The sequence below is a fragment of the Pangasianodon hypophthalmus genome, chromosome 16 (assembly GCF_027358585.1).
Source record: "Pangasianodon hypophthalmus isolate fPanHyp1 chromosome 16, fPanHyp1.pri, whole genome shotgun sequence".
Classification (NCBI taxonomy): Eukaryota; Metazoa; Chordata; class Actinopteri; order Siluriformes; family Pangasiidae; genus Pangasianodon; species Pangasianodon hypophthalmus.
This window is the reverse complement of record NC_069725.1, coordinates 22,400,777-22,419,203: the sequence shown is the minus strand read 5'-3', so window position 1 is coordinate 22,419,203 and position 18,427 is coordinate 22,400,777. Positions and strand designations below refer to the sequence as shown.

The 18,427-nt window shown below is 42.2% G+C and overlaps 1 protein-coding gene across 5 annotated transcripts in view; it reads right to left on the bottom strand.

Moving 5' to 3' along the window:
- utrn (utrophin) overlaps positions 1-18,427 on the bottom strand; it is a 196,603-nt gene that overhangs the window by 128,714 nt on the left and 49,462 nt on the right. For all 5 annotated transcript variants that reach the window (XM_053240647.1, XM_053240645.1, XM_053240649.1 and 2 more), the window contains 25 exons: positions 18,108-18,213; positions 17,705-17,792; positions 17,141-17,388; positions 16,590-16,770; positions 14,368-14,495; positions 12,460-12,600; positions 12,179-12,292; positions 11,588-11,743; positions 11,279-11,449; positions 10,308-10,487; positions 8,522-8,656; positions 8,214-8,363; positions 7,813-7,974; positions 7,581-7,712; positions 7,016-7,189; positions 6,690-6,845; positions 6,326-6,496; positions 6,044-6,223; positions 4,647-4,775; positions 4,373-4,543; positions 3,753-3,929; positions 3,133-3,258; positions 2,644-2,877; positions 1,563-1,735; positions 230-374 (listed from right to left, as the gene is read on the bottom strand). In XM_053240647.1, the coding sequence (XP_053096622.1) occupies positions 230-374; positions 1,563-1,735; positions 2,644-2,877; positions 3,133-3,258; positions 3,753-3,929; positions 4,373-4,543; positions 4,647-4,775; positions 6,044-6,223; positions 6,326-6,496; positions 6,690-6,845; positions 7,016-7,189; positions 7,581-7,712; positions 7,813-7,974; positions 8,214-8,363; positions 8,522-8,656; positions 10,308-10,487; positions 11,279-11,449; positions 11,588-11,743; positions 12,179-12,292; positions 12,460-12,600; positions 14,368-14,495; positions 16,590-16,770; positions 17,141-17,388; positions 17,705-17,792; positions 18,108-18,213 (3,928 nt within the window). The remainder of the gene's footprint in view (positions 1-229; positions 375-1,562; positions 1,736-2,643; positions 2,878-3,132; positions 3,259-3,752; positions 3,930-4,372; positions 4,544-4,646; positions 4,776-6,043; positions 6,224-6,325; positions 6,497-6,689; positions 6,846-7,015; positions 7,190-7,580; positions 7,713-7,812; positions 7,975-8,213; positions 8,364-8,521; positions 8,657-10,307; positions 10,488-11,278; positions 11,450-11,587; positions 11,744-12,178; positions 12,293-12,459; positions 12,601-14,367; positions 14,496-16,589; positions 16,771-17,140; positions 17,389-17,704; positions 17,793-18,107; positions 18,214-18,427) is intronic.

The following is an 18,427-nucleotide window of genomic DNA, read 5'->3' as shown; positions in this document are numbered from 1 at the left end:
GAACAGCTGTGCGTCTCGGATGTCCACTTGTGATCTGATCACCCAGGAAGCATGTTAGTGTGAATGGAGCCTCAGATGCTAATTTATTCCTGATGAAGGCGCATCAGCTCTGTGCAGTAACCTTAGCATTTCAAGGTAGAACACTGCTTTTGGAACAAAAAAAAAAAAAAAATGTGCCCAATTTTCAGGGTTGCTGATTCCAATTTTGACCTTTGACCCGTTTACTAACCTCTTGTTGTGCGCGAGCACGCTCCCGGTCTCCGTCGAGTCCGGTTTCATCAGCTAGAGTCTGTTCTGTGTCACACAGCCACTGAGACAGGTCGTTCATGTCGCAGTGAAACTGCCTCCATTCCTCAACGGCACGGTCAAAAGATCTACACACACACACACACACACACACACTTGTCTGATCCAGTTCGCTCACATGCTCATGGGTCGGCAGACCCCATGATTCACATTTCCATTAAAAGCAGAACAAGCTAGAGATGTCAGATAAGCCACGATTATTACACTTAAAGCGTTTATTAGATGCAATATTTCCAGAGATGAAGAAAAATCGCTGCAGCATTACGCTCATTTGCATGTTATTATCTGTGATATTCGCTGACCCTGTTTCAACTGAAAATTTCAGATGTGACAAAAAGGCCATGGTGAACAGTGAATATTAATGAAACAGAAGCACTTAAGCTCATGTTTTGAAGAAAAAGATAGTGGAAGGTTTAAAAAAGAGGGCAGTCATGTGACTAGCACAAGAACTGGAAACTCAGTGAACTTCTGAACTTCTGACATCAGGTCTTTTTTTTTTTTTTATTAGTATTCTTAGTGTTATTCATTCGACATGTATCTTTCCATTTTCCCAGACGGTAACAACTTTTAACAAAATAGTTCAGCACAATATTAAACGTACAATTAAATGCGACTTCCTGTAATTTATAAACATGAACAAAACTACACTGTGTACCACAGCGCTGCTGAACTGGTCAGATGGTGAGAAGGTGTTAACTCATTTCCTATAACAGCAGCTCTGAATGTAGTTCAAGTCACAGGTGTGTATCAACACGCTTGTTTCTATAGTAACAACTTACACAGGGACGTGTATTGGGTCACACCACGTGACCTAAATCTAATAACAAACAGATCATAATGCGTATAATTTAATATATAGGAAAGGAGTCTCCAGTGTCAGTGCGCTGTAACTGCCGGTACGTTTTTCCACCGCAGGAAAGTCTTCAGGACAGGAGTTTACGCTTTCCGGTTTCTCACTAACATGACAAGCTGCATTTTTTTGGTCTGATTAGCAAAAAAAGAGAAGCTGGTGAAGGACTGTGTATAGCTGTTGTAATGTAAGTGATAACTTGTCTTGTGGATGTTCCGCAACATTAAATGTAACCGTAAATGAATAAAAAGTACACGCAGGTCATTAATATATGAGAAAAATTGGGGGAAAAAATCATTGTAGTACAAGAGGAATAAAACACATTTTATTATAAATAATCACAGCTAATAATGTCGGATGAAAGCGTCTGCCAGATGAGGAAACGGAAATGGAAACGTCGTCTCACCCTTTGCGCTGGTTGTACATGCGGTTCACTCGGTCCCACTCGGCGTTCAGCTGAGTCAGCGCGTCACCTATCTGCACCACTTCCTGCCTGGAGGCGTCCTGGATCACATCAGGCTGCTGCTCGTTCAACGCCGTTACCTGCTCGCCAACACGCTCCAAACTCTCCTTTATGTTCTACACAGAGACAGAAAGAAGAGCAGAGAAGACGGTGTGTCATTCCATTAGGACCTCACCTCACTCAGCCTTAAAAATAATAAATAAATAAATAAATCTAAGCTGATGCTGTGATTTTTCATAACGCCATTCATTTCAACTTAGTGTATTGTGAATTTTAAAGTTGCAGTATGTATTTTTTTTCTTGGTAAGAATTAAGAGAACCTAATACTCTAAACAGCGGTTCTCAAACTACAAAACAATTTGTTGGTTAAGATTTTCAGTTCAGTTTAGTGGACAGTAAATTTTAAAGCTGCAGTTTGTAATTTCTCTCCTTAGATGTATAAATAAATGTAGCCACATTATTGAGTCAAAAAAACTCTGAAGCAGCACTTTATTGTGATTGGTTGTCAAATATTAAATTTTAATAATAATGTTTAATAACATTTACTGTTTGTAAATCAGACCAATTTATGTTAGATGTGGCTGAATTTAATGAATAGTCAAAATAAAAAAACAAATCTGAGATTTGTTGCGAACCGCTGCTCTAATATGTGGAATTCTTGTTGAGCTTCGAGTTGCCGTGGAAACCTGAATTATGAATTAAAAGTCTGAGATGTCGTGTTTTTCATACTCGTAGATCATCAGCGATTGGCACAACATGTTTAGGGATTACTTGAAGGTGTGCTCATTCTAGCAGAAAGGGTTTCCTAAATCATAAAAGTTACATACTGCCACTTTAACCCTATACAACCAATCTATACAATAAATAAATAAAAAATTCCATGAGTCACAAGACCCATGTGTGTGTCTGACCATGACAAGGACATACAAGATGTGGTTTGAGACATTTTCAACAGCGAGTTAGGATTTATTAATTATAATTAATGAATAATGGTGAATAATGAATTCATTTTTAACGTTGTTACCCTCAGCATGTCCTCCTGGCTGGAGAAATCTTCGAACAGGCCTCCGCTGAGCTCCGACGAGTTGAGGAGGAGCTCGCTGTCGGCCATGACCAGCAGAGCCTTGTTCACGTCCAGGAGAAAAGCGGACGGTGAGAGAGACGTGCGCTGCTCTTCCTGACGGACGTGTGGGGACGAGGAGGGGGCGGAGTCAAGAAAAACTTCTTCAACTCGACGGATTCTGATGATGTGCAGCTCCTGAGAAAGAGGAGGAGAGAAAGAGCGAGATCTGGATTATAGATTTATTAATAATGAAAGTATTACAGTATAGAACTATATGGGTTTTTATGCAAATTAGATATGGATCTTTGATTCTGATTGGTCAGAGGTGTTTACTAATATAGCAAACCTCAAAGACACCAAAAATGTCTTTGCTGATTACCTCCATTTGAGGTAAGTGTTTACGTTTTCTTTTTTGTTTTTGCATGTGCGTGTGTGTGTGTGTGTGTTTACCCTGTAGCGAGTGTGTAGCAGCTGCAGTTTTAGGCGTATCTCATCTCTCTTCTCATCCGACGCAGACTGGATCAGCTCTTCTCCTCTCCTCAACACTTCCTCAACACAAGCTTTCTCTTCATCCAGCTGAAACGCACGCGCGCGCGCACACACACACACACACACACACACACACACACACACACACACACACACACACACACACACCTCAGCGGCAATGTGGATTTACCTCATGAACATCCACAGTCTGTATCTGAACACACAGTATCATGTATTTGTACAGTACAGTACATACTTTATTAACTTTTTTTTAAAAATCATCCTAAATTTTTAGTTAAATTAGAGTGTCTTTTTTATTATGAAATCTTTCCAGGGCAAATTAATTTTCAATTTTGCTGCACTCATTAAAACAAAAAACAGCTGATATTCTCATTAGAGAATCTTAGTTAGTATTAATCAGTGAGTGTTATTACATCATAAAATTGAGAGCCAATCCCATTCCTATATGCAAATTCATGCAAATGGAGACCATGCAACACTGGCTTGTTGACTCAGGAGGTGTTCCTAATTTGCATATTCATAAAATAATAGTGAATAGTGCTTCTTGTACGTGCATGTACCTTGTCCTCATCAGGGGTGTGTGTGGGTTCCTGCCGCTCCAGCGAGCTAAGAGTCGCCTGTAACTCTGCCTCAAACTCCTGCAGCTCAGACGAGGATGGAGGAGCAGTCGTTTCCTTCCCCACCTCCTCTTCCTCCTGCTGCACCTCCACTTTCCCACGCTCCAGACCCACAGAGCACTGCACATAATATACAACGTCAAAGAAAAGACACTGGACTGACACTGGACATCTTCCATTACCCTTTTGACAGAAAAACATCACCATATTAACAATTACACACGTTTTTACATCCGTTTGTCAAGCATCTGCCATTCAAGTTCACGTATAAGTCGTTACTATAAAAAAGGCAACTAGTAATTTCTCTATATCTTCACTTAAAAATATTCCTGACTGTAACTGTGACACACTCGCAGTAGCAGTCTCCTCATTGCTTCACTCAATTATATTACGCCTAGCCCCGCCCACATCGCTCAGTGCAAACAGCTCTCTCACATCGACAATGTCATTTTATCTCATTGCATGACAGTCGCTGCGATCACAGATTAAGATTTAACACAGAATTTGTGCAAAACCTCTTTCTACGTTTCTACGATGTAATTCAAGTCCAGAGTGTGTGTTACCTGGGCGGTTTTGATGTGCTGCGCCACCTTGTGGAAGTTGCGGTTGAGGTCTTCCAGTTTGGGCTCCACCACGTCTCTGCACGCAGGCCCCCTGCCGGTCATCAAGATAACGGCCTGATCACGGGCGCCGTCCACCCTCGCGCTCATAGCCTCCAGTTCACTCAGCACCGCCTGCGGGCAGATGCACAGAAAGAAAGATTTTAGACAGATCTAATGAAACACACAAATACTCTGATCGTCTCCAAAGAGTGTCTAGTGAGTGTGTGTCTGCGACCTTCACTACTCTCTCCCTCTCGGCTGTGGGCAGTTTCTCAGTCTCGTCCAGACGGATCTCGGTCTGATAGAGCCACGTGCTGATGTGAGCCAGATTCTCATCAAACATCTCCACCTCTCTCTGATGGTTCTGCAAAACACACACACAATTCTGGTAGAAACAAATAATCTCATTCCTGGCAAAAAAAAAAAAAAAAAATTCAATCTAAAAATTCTACCAAATAAAGGAAATCAAACTTTTAAAAACGACCTCAGAAACAAAATACTCATATCTGATTGGCTGTTCCTCATATTTACGTAACCATAGTGTAATGTTACCATGACAACGATGCCCTCCGAGACATCAGAGCAACAATCGCACAACGATATTCGACTGATTGTTGGCGGGAGAAATGCCAGTAATTTTTTACTTGCCACAAGTGAAAGCGCCAATGTTTTGGTCGCTCGCAATACAATATAGTATAATATCGATTTTGATTAATTTACATCACAATATGTGTTTTAACAACATTTCAGGAATCGACTCCATTATCACTCACAGTAAACAACAGCCATCTATTTTTGTATCGTACGTTTTATTTTCCTTCCTTTTTCATGTTAAATCACAGCAAAATCAGGGTTTTTAAATTTCCTGTACTGAGAATACGTCTTAAAGTATCGCAAATGTGTTAGCTAAGAAACGTCAGCCCTGAAGTACTGTGAGAAAAAAATGTCAGAGGTGCCAACAGCCAACAATAGCTAACAATAAAACTAGCAAGTTGACAGAAAAACAGAATTTTAACACAAATGTTGGACAAGGCAGCTAATTTATTATTATTTTTCCAGATGTGCGCCAAGCAACAGCTACATAATAATAAGCCACCACTTGATTTATTTTTTTTTACCACCCAAAGAGACGACAGCTCCACCTTCTTGCATTCAACTGGCTCACAACCCTGCTATCGGAAGCAAACGCACCTTTAATGTCCTACGTTCTTTCTGTGAGGCAAATAATTTATTAGTTTGTTTGTTTGCTTGGGTATTCATATTTGGACATCAAAAATCGTAAAAATGCTATAGAGAAATCGTACGTGATGTTCATTATTTGCTGATATGGATCAGGACACCTCGTTGGGCGTCATCATGGGTTCGCATCGTATCGTCACTAGCCAATCGTGGGCGTCTGCGAGCTCACGTATGAGGAAGAGAGCACACAGCACTTTATTCCGAGTGTGTTACGCTGCTCTGTGACGCAACAGGAAGCAGGAAGGAAGGAGGAAGCATGCGTTAGCCTTCACCACTACTAGCTAGCTAGTGGGTGGGAATTGGCATGTGACCAAATAGGGGGAAAAAAGTTCTCAATTATTTACAACAGATTATATGACGATTTTCAGGTCTCACACACACACACACACACACCAGCACAGCGCTGAGCCAGTCCTCCATGAGCGTCCGCGCTTGTTGCCATCCCTCATTCAGGACGAACAGCTGATCTTCAAGCTGCGCCTCGCTGCCCTCCACTACGGCCTGTAGGGCGGCGCTGTTCTCCGTCACCTTACCCAGATCCGCCTTCTTACAGTCGCTCTCCTTTAGCAGACCCTGCACAGCACACACACACACGTCAAACACAACGATGGCCATAAGACCATGCTTACAGAATGAATGATATTCTCCCACACACACACACACACACACACTCACGTTGGCCCAGGCAATCTCAGCATCGATGTCAGCCGGCATGTCTCCCATGTTGATCTTCTTCTCCAGCTGTGTGTGTGTGGACGTGATCCAGTCCTGCAGGGCGGCGCTGTCCTTCTGCAGTCTCTGAGACAGAGACAGAGCTTTCTCCAGCTCTTGTTTCCCTTCCGTCACCTAACACACACACACACACACACACACACACACACACACACACACACACCTTTAATTCCAAGTTCAGTCAGCAGTACGTAGTTTCTAATCCATCATACAGCAGATTCAAGCAGCAATTTGTTTGTGTGTGTGTGTGTGTGTGTGTGTGTGTGTGTGTGTGTGTGTGTGTGAGTGTGAATGTGTGTGTGTGTACCTGTGCTCCCAGGTCGTTGTACAGTAATTTGAGCGCAGTGAGTTGCTCGTCCATGCTCTTTGGATTCTCAGTCTGCTGTTTCTGGACAATCTGTCGGCCCGTTTTGATCACCGTCTCCACCTCCAGCTTCACTTCACTCAGCATCTTATACAGCTTCTACACACACACACACACACACACACACACACACACACACAGATCATGAGTGTGTGTGACTAAGTCGTCACTAATCACCAAGTGCTGTGAATCATGTATGGAAATGGATATGTCCTGATCTGATTTTTTTGAGTGTGTGTGTGTGTGTGCGCGTGTGTGTGTGTGCTCACCATGCAGCCGGCAAGGTGTGTTTGAATCTGTTCCGGCTGTGTATCAGTGAGGTCGAGAACATGAAGCTCTGTGCGAGCATTCTCCAGAACTCGCTTACAGTCCAGCATGCGCTGCTCAAAGTTAGCTGGTTTCTGGAAGAGCTGGAATTTCGTGTTGATCTCCCGGAATTTCCTCTGTATGGAAACAGGAAAACTTCATCTGTTAACCACGACTCAGCTGATCGACTATGTTTCATTTTCGGCCTAATTAAGCAGATCTCCTGTGTGTGATTTTTCACAATGTCAGCATTAATTCATTCGGAATGCTTTAAGGAAAAATGATCCATTCTTTTTTTTTATTATTAAACAAACAGATCCCAGGTGTTGTGGACGTATGAGTAGGATTGTGATGTTTATTGTGTATTTATATTATTATGATGTTAATTGTGTATAGCTATCTGGAAAGAATGTCATCTCCTGGAAGTGTGTGGGAAAATCCCCAGGCACCACACGGAGTCATAATGTCTGTTTGAGTGTGTATACATCATGTCGGTAACACTAAAATGATACCGCTAATAATCCTGACCTGCAGCTGATCCAGCATGGTGCCTCCACGTGACGGTTTTCCGTCGGAAGCGGGAGCAGGAACGTTCCCCACATTCCTCTTGCGCAGGTCCTCCAGAGAGGCCTCGTGAGCGGCGATATCAGCCTGGATCGCCTGAGAGCAAAGGTCAAAGGTAAGATCTGCTATGAAGTGGGCAGGGTCTGAGATAGGTGTAGGGGTGTGTGTGTGTGTGTGTGTGTGTGTGTGTGTGTACCTGAGCTTCCTGTGGTATCTGAAAGGCATCTATGCGGTCAGTGAGGTAGGAAGTGAGCATCTGATCGAGCTGAGCAAGCGAATCCTGAAGTGTGTTTAATGCTGCCTCGTTCTCCTTCAGCGTACTCAACTGCTGCTCCAGAGCTGCCTGACGCTCCAGCACCTACACACACACACACACACACACACACACACACAAACACACACACACACACACACACATACACACACATAACCAGTGTTTGATTTTTAGGCCAAGGAGGTTCATGATATTAAACATGTTATGAAGTGTTCAATAGAATGTCACATCTACTAAACACAGGCACACACAGGCACACACAGGCACACACAGACACACACAGACACACACAGACACACACAGACACACACAGACACTCCTACCTGCTGGTTGAGCTCGTCATAGCGAGAGTTAAAGTTGTCAAGTTTCTCGGTGATGAGGTCATCCAGAATACCACCGTCAATCAAAGTCTGGCTCAGCTCCCGGATCTGAGTTCTGTTATCACCTGGGTGACGAAGAACCGACTCCAGAGACTGAGAGAGAGAGAGAGAGAGAGAGAGAGAGAGAGAGAGAGAGAGAAAGAGTGCACCAAGGAACACAGGGTTAAAAATAATCGACTAATCGAGGAATTCGACTGTTATTCTCTGAAACACACAGACGGTACAGATGTGAGACGGTGAGATCAGCGTACCTCCAGAGCCTGACTGATGGAGTCCGAGTTCTCCGGAAGCTTCTCTGTGGCCTGCAGATTCTCCTCTAATGCGTTCAACCAGCCGGACTCCAAATCCAGATACTGCAGCAGCTCCATCCAACATGACCACACCTCCTACACAATACAGCACAGTGTATGTGTTATAAAGCTGTTATTACATTACACACCACAGCACTAACACACCTCCTACAGCACAGTGTATGTGTTATAAACCTCTTATTACATTACACACCACATCACTAACAAACCTCCTACAACACAAGTTTATAACGCATACACTGCTGTTATTACACTACACAATACAGCACAGTGTATGTGTTATAAAGCTGTTATTACATTACACACCACAGCACTAACACACCTCCTACAGCACAGTGTATGTGTTATAAACCTCTTATTACATTACACACCACATCACTAACAAACCTCCTACAACACAAGTTTATAACGCATACACTGCTGTTATTACACTACACAATACAGCACAGTGTATGTGTTATAAACCTCTTATTACATTACACACTACAGCACTAACACACCTACTACAACACGGTGTATGTGTTATAAACCTCTTATTACATTACACACCACAGCACTAACACACCTCCTACAGCACAAGTTTATAACGCATACACTGCTGTTATTACACTACACAATACAGCACAGTGTATGTGTTATAAACCTCTTATTACATTACACACTACAGCACTAACACACCTCCTACAGCACGGTGTATGTGTTATAAACCTCTTATTACATTACACACCACAGCACTAACACACCTCCTACAGCACGGTGTATGTGTTATAAACCTCTTATTACATTACACACCACAGCACTAACACACCTCCTACAGCACGGTGTATGTGTTATAAACCTCTTATTACATTACACACCACAGCACTAACACACCTCCTACAGCACGGTGTATGTGTTATAAACCTCTTATTACATTACACACCACAGCACTAACACACCTCCTACAGCACGGTGTATGTGTTATAAACCTCTTATTACATTACACACCACAGCACTAACACACCTCCTACAACACAAGTTTATAAAGCATACACTGTGCTGTTATTACACTAAACAATACAGCACAGTGTATGTGTTATAAACCTCTTATTACATTACAGCACTAACACACCTCCTACAGCACGGTGTATGTGTTATAAACCTCTTATTACATTACACACCACAGCACTAACACACCTTCTACAACACAAGTTTATAATGCATACACTGTGCTGTTATTACACTAAACAATACAGCACAGTGTATGTGTTATAAACCTCTTATTACACGTAATAACAGCACAGTGTATGTGTTATAAACCTGTTATTACATTACACACTACAGCACTAACACACCTCCTACAGCACGGTGTATGTGTTATAAACCTCTTATTACATTACACACCACAGCACTAACACACCTTCTACAACACAAGTTTATAACACATACACTGTGCTGTAGGAGGAGTGTTAGTGCTGTAGTGTGTAATGTAATAACAGGTTTATAACACATACACCGTGCTGTTATTACACTACACAATGCAGCACTAACACACCTCCTACAGCACAATATGTGTTATAAACCTGTTATTACACTACACACTACGACACAGTGTATATGTTATTAAACTGTTATTACACTACACACCACAGCGTAAATGTTATTAAACTGTTGTTACATTATATGCCTCATATATCTGTGTATGTGTGTGTGTGTGTGTGTGTGTGTGCGTCTCTGTGTTAGTTACCTCCAGAGTGTGGCACTTGCTCTTGAAGCGGTCACACAGTTTGTGGTAGTTCTGCAGCACCTCGGCTAACTCGCTGCTCAGTTCCTGACCACCGGGGGACGCTTTACTCGTCAACACATTAATGCTGTCCTTCAAAATCTTCACTCGTACCTCCTTCTGTAGCACGTCCTCTTTAGCCCTCTTACACACACACACACACACACGCACAAACTTTAGCACAAATACAGTACGCTATGCCACAATAATAGTTTGAATGAATAGCAATGAATAACTGTCACTTTAAGCACCAACATAAATTAATGTACGTGTTACTGCGTACACTATTTTTTTTTTTTACATATTTATAAAATAAAATTTCACTGCGTAACAGCTTGAGACGTTACAGAGGCTGTCAAAGCCACGGACAAAGTCACTGAGATCACACTGTTCCCCGATCTGAAGTCTGATGTGAAGATTAACCGAAGCTCTTGACCTGTATCTGCATGATTTTAAGCATTGTGCTGCTGCACTGGATAACTGCAGGAATGTGTAGGTGTATAGGTTTATTCTCAAAAGACAGTGAGGGAATGGCTGTTTATTGCTGCTATAATATTAACTGATAACAGGAACAACATACTAATAAATGGATAACAAGTAAGAAGTGTTTTTTTTTTTTTTGTGTCATCAGATTGCTGTGGTATAAGAGGAATAAAACACTTTGGGCTGTCCTGGTATATGAAATTAACCCACTTCAGGGTGGTAACAGTAACTCTTTCACATCAGGCTGCACTACACCACCCCACCGTTGATTATTTTCCTGTAAGAGAATGCCTCCAAGCACTTTATTCCTTATATATTCATGTAATACGCACATATATTTTCGCTAAATCGTCCCAGCTTGCTTTAAAAAACTGCAGAAACACTAGAGTGGGTGGTGTTTTGTGTATGCCATTGTGTTTTGTGTGTGTGTGTGTGTGTGTGTGTGTGTGTACCTTCATCTCCTGCAGAGCTTCCTCCAGCTCCTCAGGACTCTTGTATTCGAAATCTCTCATAAGGAACTCCTCATCCACCTGAGCCATCCACTCTCGCATCTCCGCCAAGTCCTTCTTCAGGTTCAGAACTTTCTCCTGACTCTCAGTCACACGCTCCTGCTGCTGCTGCAACTGCACAACACACACACACACACACACACACACACACACACACACACACACAATCATGTTACTCTCAGTCATACTTTCCACGCTGCTTGACGTGACATAACTGTGAGAACTATAATTCCCAGTCCTTTCATTCTTCACCTGTTTGCTCAGCGCATCCCAGCGCCTCTGCTTCTCATCTAGCTCCTTCTGCCCCCATGTGGCCAGGCCTGGTACTGCGCTCTGCTGCACAGCTGCTACAGTCACGGCCATCTGTTTCAGAGACGACTCCACCGCCTCCATCTCCCCCACATACTCCTAACCAAAAGACAGAGAAGTACAAATTCAGCAGATTTAAAATGGCAATAAAATGGCGCTTCAGAGTAGAGTCAAAAGTCCAGTTAAAAGATTTACCTTCACCTTTACAGAAGCCCTGAACCACAAGTTGAAGTGCTATGTGATTATTGTCCTGAGTTTATCTTAGTACCTCTTTATTTTGACTTAACTTGCTATTTCAAGGCATTTTATTTTGATTTATTTTGGTATTTCAAGATATTTTGTTATTTTGATTTGTTATTGCATTCTTTTAAGATATGTTGTTATTTTGAGTTATAAACATATTTCAAAATGTTTTGATCTATCTCATTATTTCAAGATATGTCGTTATTTTGTTATCTTGTTATTTTAAGATATGTCGTTACCACAACAAATGTAAATTCAAAAGTATAAATTCTGAACGGTTTGACCTCTGACCTTGCACTGGTTTAGCTCTTCCTGTAGTTTATCGGCATGGTTGAGAGAGCTGGAGTCCTCCGACAGCAGCTCCTGCACGGCGTCCAGCCAGCGGCTCACCTCCTCACCTCGAACCTGCGCACAAAACGTTGCAGAACAATGACAAAACCTCCAAACCTCAATTCATCAAATTAGGGAAGAAAAAAAAAGTGCATTTCAGTTTCACTAGTGTGTGATAACAGGTTAAACAGCAACTAAGACATGACAAACAAATCGGCAACGTGTGTAAGAAATAGACCAACCTGTGAGTCCTTCATGCTACCCAGAATGCACTGCAGCATGCCGAGCTGGTCTGCGGCTGTGACGGAAAGTTGAGTCCAGCGCTGGAGCTCGTGTGGGTTTGATACAGCCTGCTGCTGCTGCTCGATCTCTGCACACAGAGCCTACACAGCATGGAGAAATAGATCAATCAGTCACCAGCTTACCCATGTGCTAGTTATGTCTACTACCCACAATGCAATGCATCAACTAATACAACTAACGTCTGCAATTAGGTCCTGTGTACTGCTTGACTCGAAGCTAATAGCTGTGTTTTCATCTTATGACCGCTCATTACATTTGTGAAGAGACGTTATGAGGAAAAATAAAGCTTTGAAGGAATTAGCAGAGATCACTTGTGTCTCCGGAGAGTGTTTGTACCTAGCTAGCTTGAGCTGCTAATCTGCTAGAAAAGCTAACACAAATCCTGGCATGTAACGTAAATAAAACAACCAATTTTCACACTGATTAGTGCGTTAATTCATTTGGGTTTATCTACTTATGTAGAATAAGACATACAGATATATAGTGTACATGGCTAGTCTAGCTCGCTTGGCTGCTAATGTGAAAACAACACATTTTCACTCTTTTTTCACTTTATTAAAACTATATAAATGTAAAGACAAATAAATTGTATACTGTACTGAATTGTGTGCTGTAGGCTACATTTTGCGACTACTCTTTCACAGGAACTAAAAACGCTGGACGGATGGTACACACCCCCAAGAGATAACAGCAGCGCTCTGTTCACGCCCTTCAAGAAAAACGACACGAGTTCTAGTGCTGAACTCAGGGTGAGAGAGGCGTGTCAACTTCTGGTGTGTCCAACAACACTGCGTCTCTGCAGGGTATTCAAACTAATTTCTTCCTGTAGTGGTGAAATTATTAACAGCGCCATCTGCAGTACTGGAGCACGTGTGTATGCGAGCTCGAAAGCTCACCAGGGTGGAATGCACAAGCGTCTCAGCTATAGCCTCAGGCATGATCACAGGGTTTTGATAAAAGCTGAGCGTTTGAGGCGAGAGACTTCCTCAAACTTTAAAAAGAAGAGCTGCTCTGTTCATGTAGTCACTAATTACACAGCAGATTGTGGCCACAAGACCAACTTTAGAACGCGTTCGTGACTGTAGCGTCCCTGGAGCTTTAACCGTGGTATTTTTAGATTCTGTGGAAAATTCTACAGTTAGAAGCGAGAGGGGAAATTCCTGCATTACACACCAACTCTGCACACTAACTCTGTCCAAGACACAAAAATAAAGATTTTAGAGCGCAGTTCTGAAAGTGTGCCATGCCATCGTCCGCTTTTGCAGACTCTTTAATATTACTGTTATTATTATTTTATTATTATTAATTTATCTATCCATATATAAAAATGGATTTAAAAGTGTGAGTAACTGTTGATCTGGTACATTTTTCTGCAAGGAGATGCTTATTAAACATTTATGGAAGGAGTCTCCAGTGTCAGTGCTTTGTAACAGTCTGAGGTAAAGGTGTAACTTCTGATAAATCTTCAGGACGTGTAAGTTTACGCTTTGCTTTTTTTTTCAGTAACATGACAAGCAGAATTTTTTTTATTATTATTATCTTCTAGAAAGGGGGGGGGGGGGGGGGGGGTGTTGGTGAGGGAGCACCTGTTTACACCTGAACTGAAAAACAGGAATTAACTTCTTGTTTCAGACATCCGTCCTTCATTAAATGTAACTATAAATGGATAAAAGGTATACATGTTGTTCTTTAATACATACAAACCTGTAATGGTTGGCATCCGCAAGAAAAAAAAACTGCAAAATGGAGGAACACATGTTTTATATATACAAAACCCAGCCACCCACACACACACACACACACACACACACACACACACACACAGACACACACAGACACACACAGACCTGAGCTTTGTCCACAGCCTTCTCAGTGGAGGGCATGTCTATGACGTCAGCAGTGAGAGCTGAAAGTCTGGACTCGAGTTTGGCCCGAACATCAGCACTTTTCTCAATCTGCTGTAGTCTGTTCAGAGCTAAGAGAAAAACAAACAAACAAAAAAGAATAAATTAAAGCACAAGAAAGAAAATCGAGAGAATGTGTCAGAAATCATGTAAGAACACACAGGATTGTGAGTGTAATGATACATTTGGCCGAGTGGGGGTGTCAGTGTTGGTCTTTTGTTTTTTTTGCCTGAGAGTGTGTGTGAATTTGTTAGGTTTGGTAGATAGTGTTTTGTCTGAAAGTGTGTGTGTGTTTGGTATGTGCATGCACTGGGGAGGCCAATACAGCCACATACAGACAAAACACTTCAAGTAACAACATTTCTTAAACAATCACTTTAATGCTTCATGTAAAATTGATCTTAAAATGGCTCCTGAAGGACCTTTCACTTCTTTAACTGAAAATGTTCTTTTTTTCAATATCCTAGTACAAGGTTCATATAAATCACTTCAAATCCATTTCGCTTGATACATATTTTAAAAACATGTTTGTCTTTCTATTGCTTGTTGCATATATTTGCGAAATTCACAGTCACTCAGTTGTACACGTAATGTTTAAAGCCAGCTTTACGCTGGCTGATTTTACTGTCACAGACACACACTGTAAAGGAAAATCTTTGGTCGTAACACACAATGTGAAGTGCTCACAGTCGATGGCCGACTTAGCACCACTGTGACCAAAGAGTAACGACAGCAAAGATCTGGCAGTGTCAGAAAATTTCATCTTGATTATTTAATCATAGGTCCAGGGTCTTCATCGTGTAATCTCACATGACGTGTTATCGCACATCCTGTTATAGAACTCGGCCAAGATTTTAAAGACCGCTGGAAATCGCAGTCTAAAAGACAACTACATCAAGTACCTGCATAGTTTTGTTCAATTACATAGACAATTTCTGCAACTCGTTCACTCATACACTCGCTGACTATTAGTGTGTGTGTGGCAGTTTTCTTCTCTTCATATGAGAACATTCTGTTCACACGCTGGTTTTACTGGAAAGAAGGATTGTTACAGGGACAAAATAAATAAGTGATAATGGGAACTACTGTAAGTTGTGTCATTCTTTCAAAAAAAAAAAACAAAAGAATTGTTCGCAAAGTGCTGCGGTGTGAGAGGAATAACCACCTCACACTACCTCATCAGTGATGCTTTTCCTATTCTACCTAATTTTCATAAAATTGACAAAATCATAATGTTAACATCATTATCACACTTGTGTACACATCAGTTGATACAATCTGTAATAATAATAATAAAAAAAATCACTATTTCTGTGGTATGGGAGAAAAGAAAAAAGGAACAACAGAGCTCTGGAGATATTGGAAGTCCCGGATGTACCCCAAAACAACTTTAATTAAAAAAAGGACTTTCATTAGACATGCGTCTCATGACCTCCCTCTCTGTTGCTCTCTCTGTTTTCCTCTTGCTCTTTTCCCACTCTCTCTCTCTCTCTCTCTCTGACATCTTTCTTTTTTTCCCTTGTTCCTTTTCCACTTGTTTGTTTCAATTATGTGCCACATAAATCATTGGTGAAGCAGTGAAAAGGTGGAGAAAAGCATAAGACACAATAGTGTGAGACAGAGGAGGGGAAAACGGGTTATTTATGGCCGAGCTGTTTTTTTTTCTGCAGTCGACACAAATTCAAAGGAGTCCGTGTGAACCGTCTGGAGTTGATTCTCAACTCACTTGTAAAGTCCATTCCCTGTTTAGCAACCGTTACCTCGGCCAAGCCTTCTTTACTTTAAGAGTTGTCCCCGTGTGTGTGTGTGTGTGTGTATACCTCAAGACAAACACTACAACCAAATACACACCTGTCTGCTCTAAGTCATGGGATCAGTCATTACGGTAATTACAAGTTTCCAGCTTCCTAGCCTGGGAAAATCATTCAAGTTCTTGTCTAGCTTGTATTTACCTGTTGTAATCTTTTGACTTGACAGTTCTTTAATTCAATTACTGTTACATTAGTGCAACTCTATAATAAAGCATCGTACATTATTGGTAGAATTTGTACTACGGTTACTATGGTACAACTTAATAATGCAAAAGTAATGCATAAGGGAGAACACTAGACTGGAATGCACGCATCATCAACATCATGATAGCGTGTCAAGCTCGTTTTGTTTACCAGCGTTAATCTCCTGCTCTCGTGTCCTGAGCTGGTGAAGGGTCGAGTCGTATCGGGATGACAGGGCGCTCACGCTGCTCTGGATGTCAGTAGGGACACCGGGCTCTGCGGCCAGAGATGCTGCTCGGACACGGAGCTCCTGAAGGAGAGTGCTCAGACCCAGGAGTCCTGCCAGCTGAGCCTGGAGCACACACAAATGAAGAATACTCTACTGTAATCATGCTCATGACGGATTGATGCCAGATGACTCATTATTCCATAATGACTGTGAGGAAAAAGCTTCTCTGAACACCATCCAAATGTTTGTGCTCCCCATTACAGCTAATGCCAGGGTTTTAACAGGGCACAGAGTAACTGGCACGGCACCAGCACTTCAAGAGAAGTACACAAAACAGGCATGTACACAGCTATTATTACTTATTACACCAGGAGTCTAATATGACTCATTTTCCCTCGATCTGCTCCTTCATCATGACTTGTATCAATAATAAAAATAAGTAAATTGAGGCCAAATCACAGGCCCGGCAGTAGCCTTGGGTCATTCCGCTCACCTGGCAGTCGTCTCGGAGCGTGTGCAGAGCAGAAAGCTCAGCGTCTGCAACGAGTCCCGCCGTGCGGTTCTGCCAGGCCTCGGCGCCCACCAGGGCTCCATCTAGAACCTTCAGGTCGGAGGACAAGGACGCCGCCTGCTCCGAAACCCGAGCTCTGTCCTGCAAGTCCCGAAGGAGCTGCTGACAGGAACACAACTCCGACTGCACTGAGACGAGCGCAGAGCGAACCGGGGATGAGGACAAACCTTCTGCAGAGAGAAAGACAGAGAGAAAAGAGAAGAGACAGATATTACTAAATATCTATTAATAAAACATTAATAAATGAAAAGTAGAGAAAGAAAGAAAGAAAAACAAAAAACAAAATTACACTATAATCACTAAATAAAAAGAAAAAAGAAAAGAAAAAGGGAAAAATTCTACTTCATTCTACTTTCTTTTGTCCATTTAAAATCAGAAATAAGCTACAGGAAGGATGAAAAGTCTGTCTTTCCACATAAAAGAAACAAAAAAAAAAAACAACAAAGAAAGATGAGTGAAACTTTAAAACTACCCAGAATTCTTTACCTTTCTCTATCTGCTCCGTCAGCTTCTCTCCTCTCTCCATCACATCTTTCACTCGCTGCTCTTTCTCTGTAAGCTCCGCCTCCAGGCCCTGGAAACATGGATAAGAGACATGTTACACACTCCGAGCCAATCAGCCGCAGCGCTCTCACTGAGCCAATCAGCAGCAGCGCTCTCACTGAGCCAATCAGCCGCAGCGCTCTCACTGAGCCAATCAGCAGCAGCGCTCTCACTGAGCCAATCAGCAGCGGCGCTCTCACTGAGCCAATCAGAAGCGGCGCTCTCACTGAGCCAATCAGCAGCAGCGCTCTCACTGAGCCAATCAGCCGCAGCGCTCTCACTGAGCCAATCAGCCGCAGCGCTCTCACTGAGCCAATCAGAAGCGGCGCTCTCTTAGATTTATTACCTGGAGTTTTGTTGCGAGGTCTTGAGGATCTCTAGAGAAGAGCGACTGTGCCGAGGTTTTCCATCTCGCCAACCAAGACAAAAGGTCAGAAATCTCACTGTCCACTCTACAAACACACACACACACACGTTAAAAGAACAGGTCAGCACACAGTTGGATAAACAAAGCTAACTGGTGGGCCTACACTAGCAATGATCCAAAGACAGAAAGAAAGAAAGAAACAGACAGACAGGCAGACAGACTTGTAGAAAGAAAGAAAGAAAGAAAGACATACAGACAGAAAAAACTTTGGACAAGGAAACTACCGATGCCACCACTGA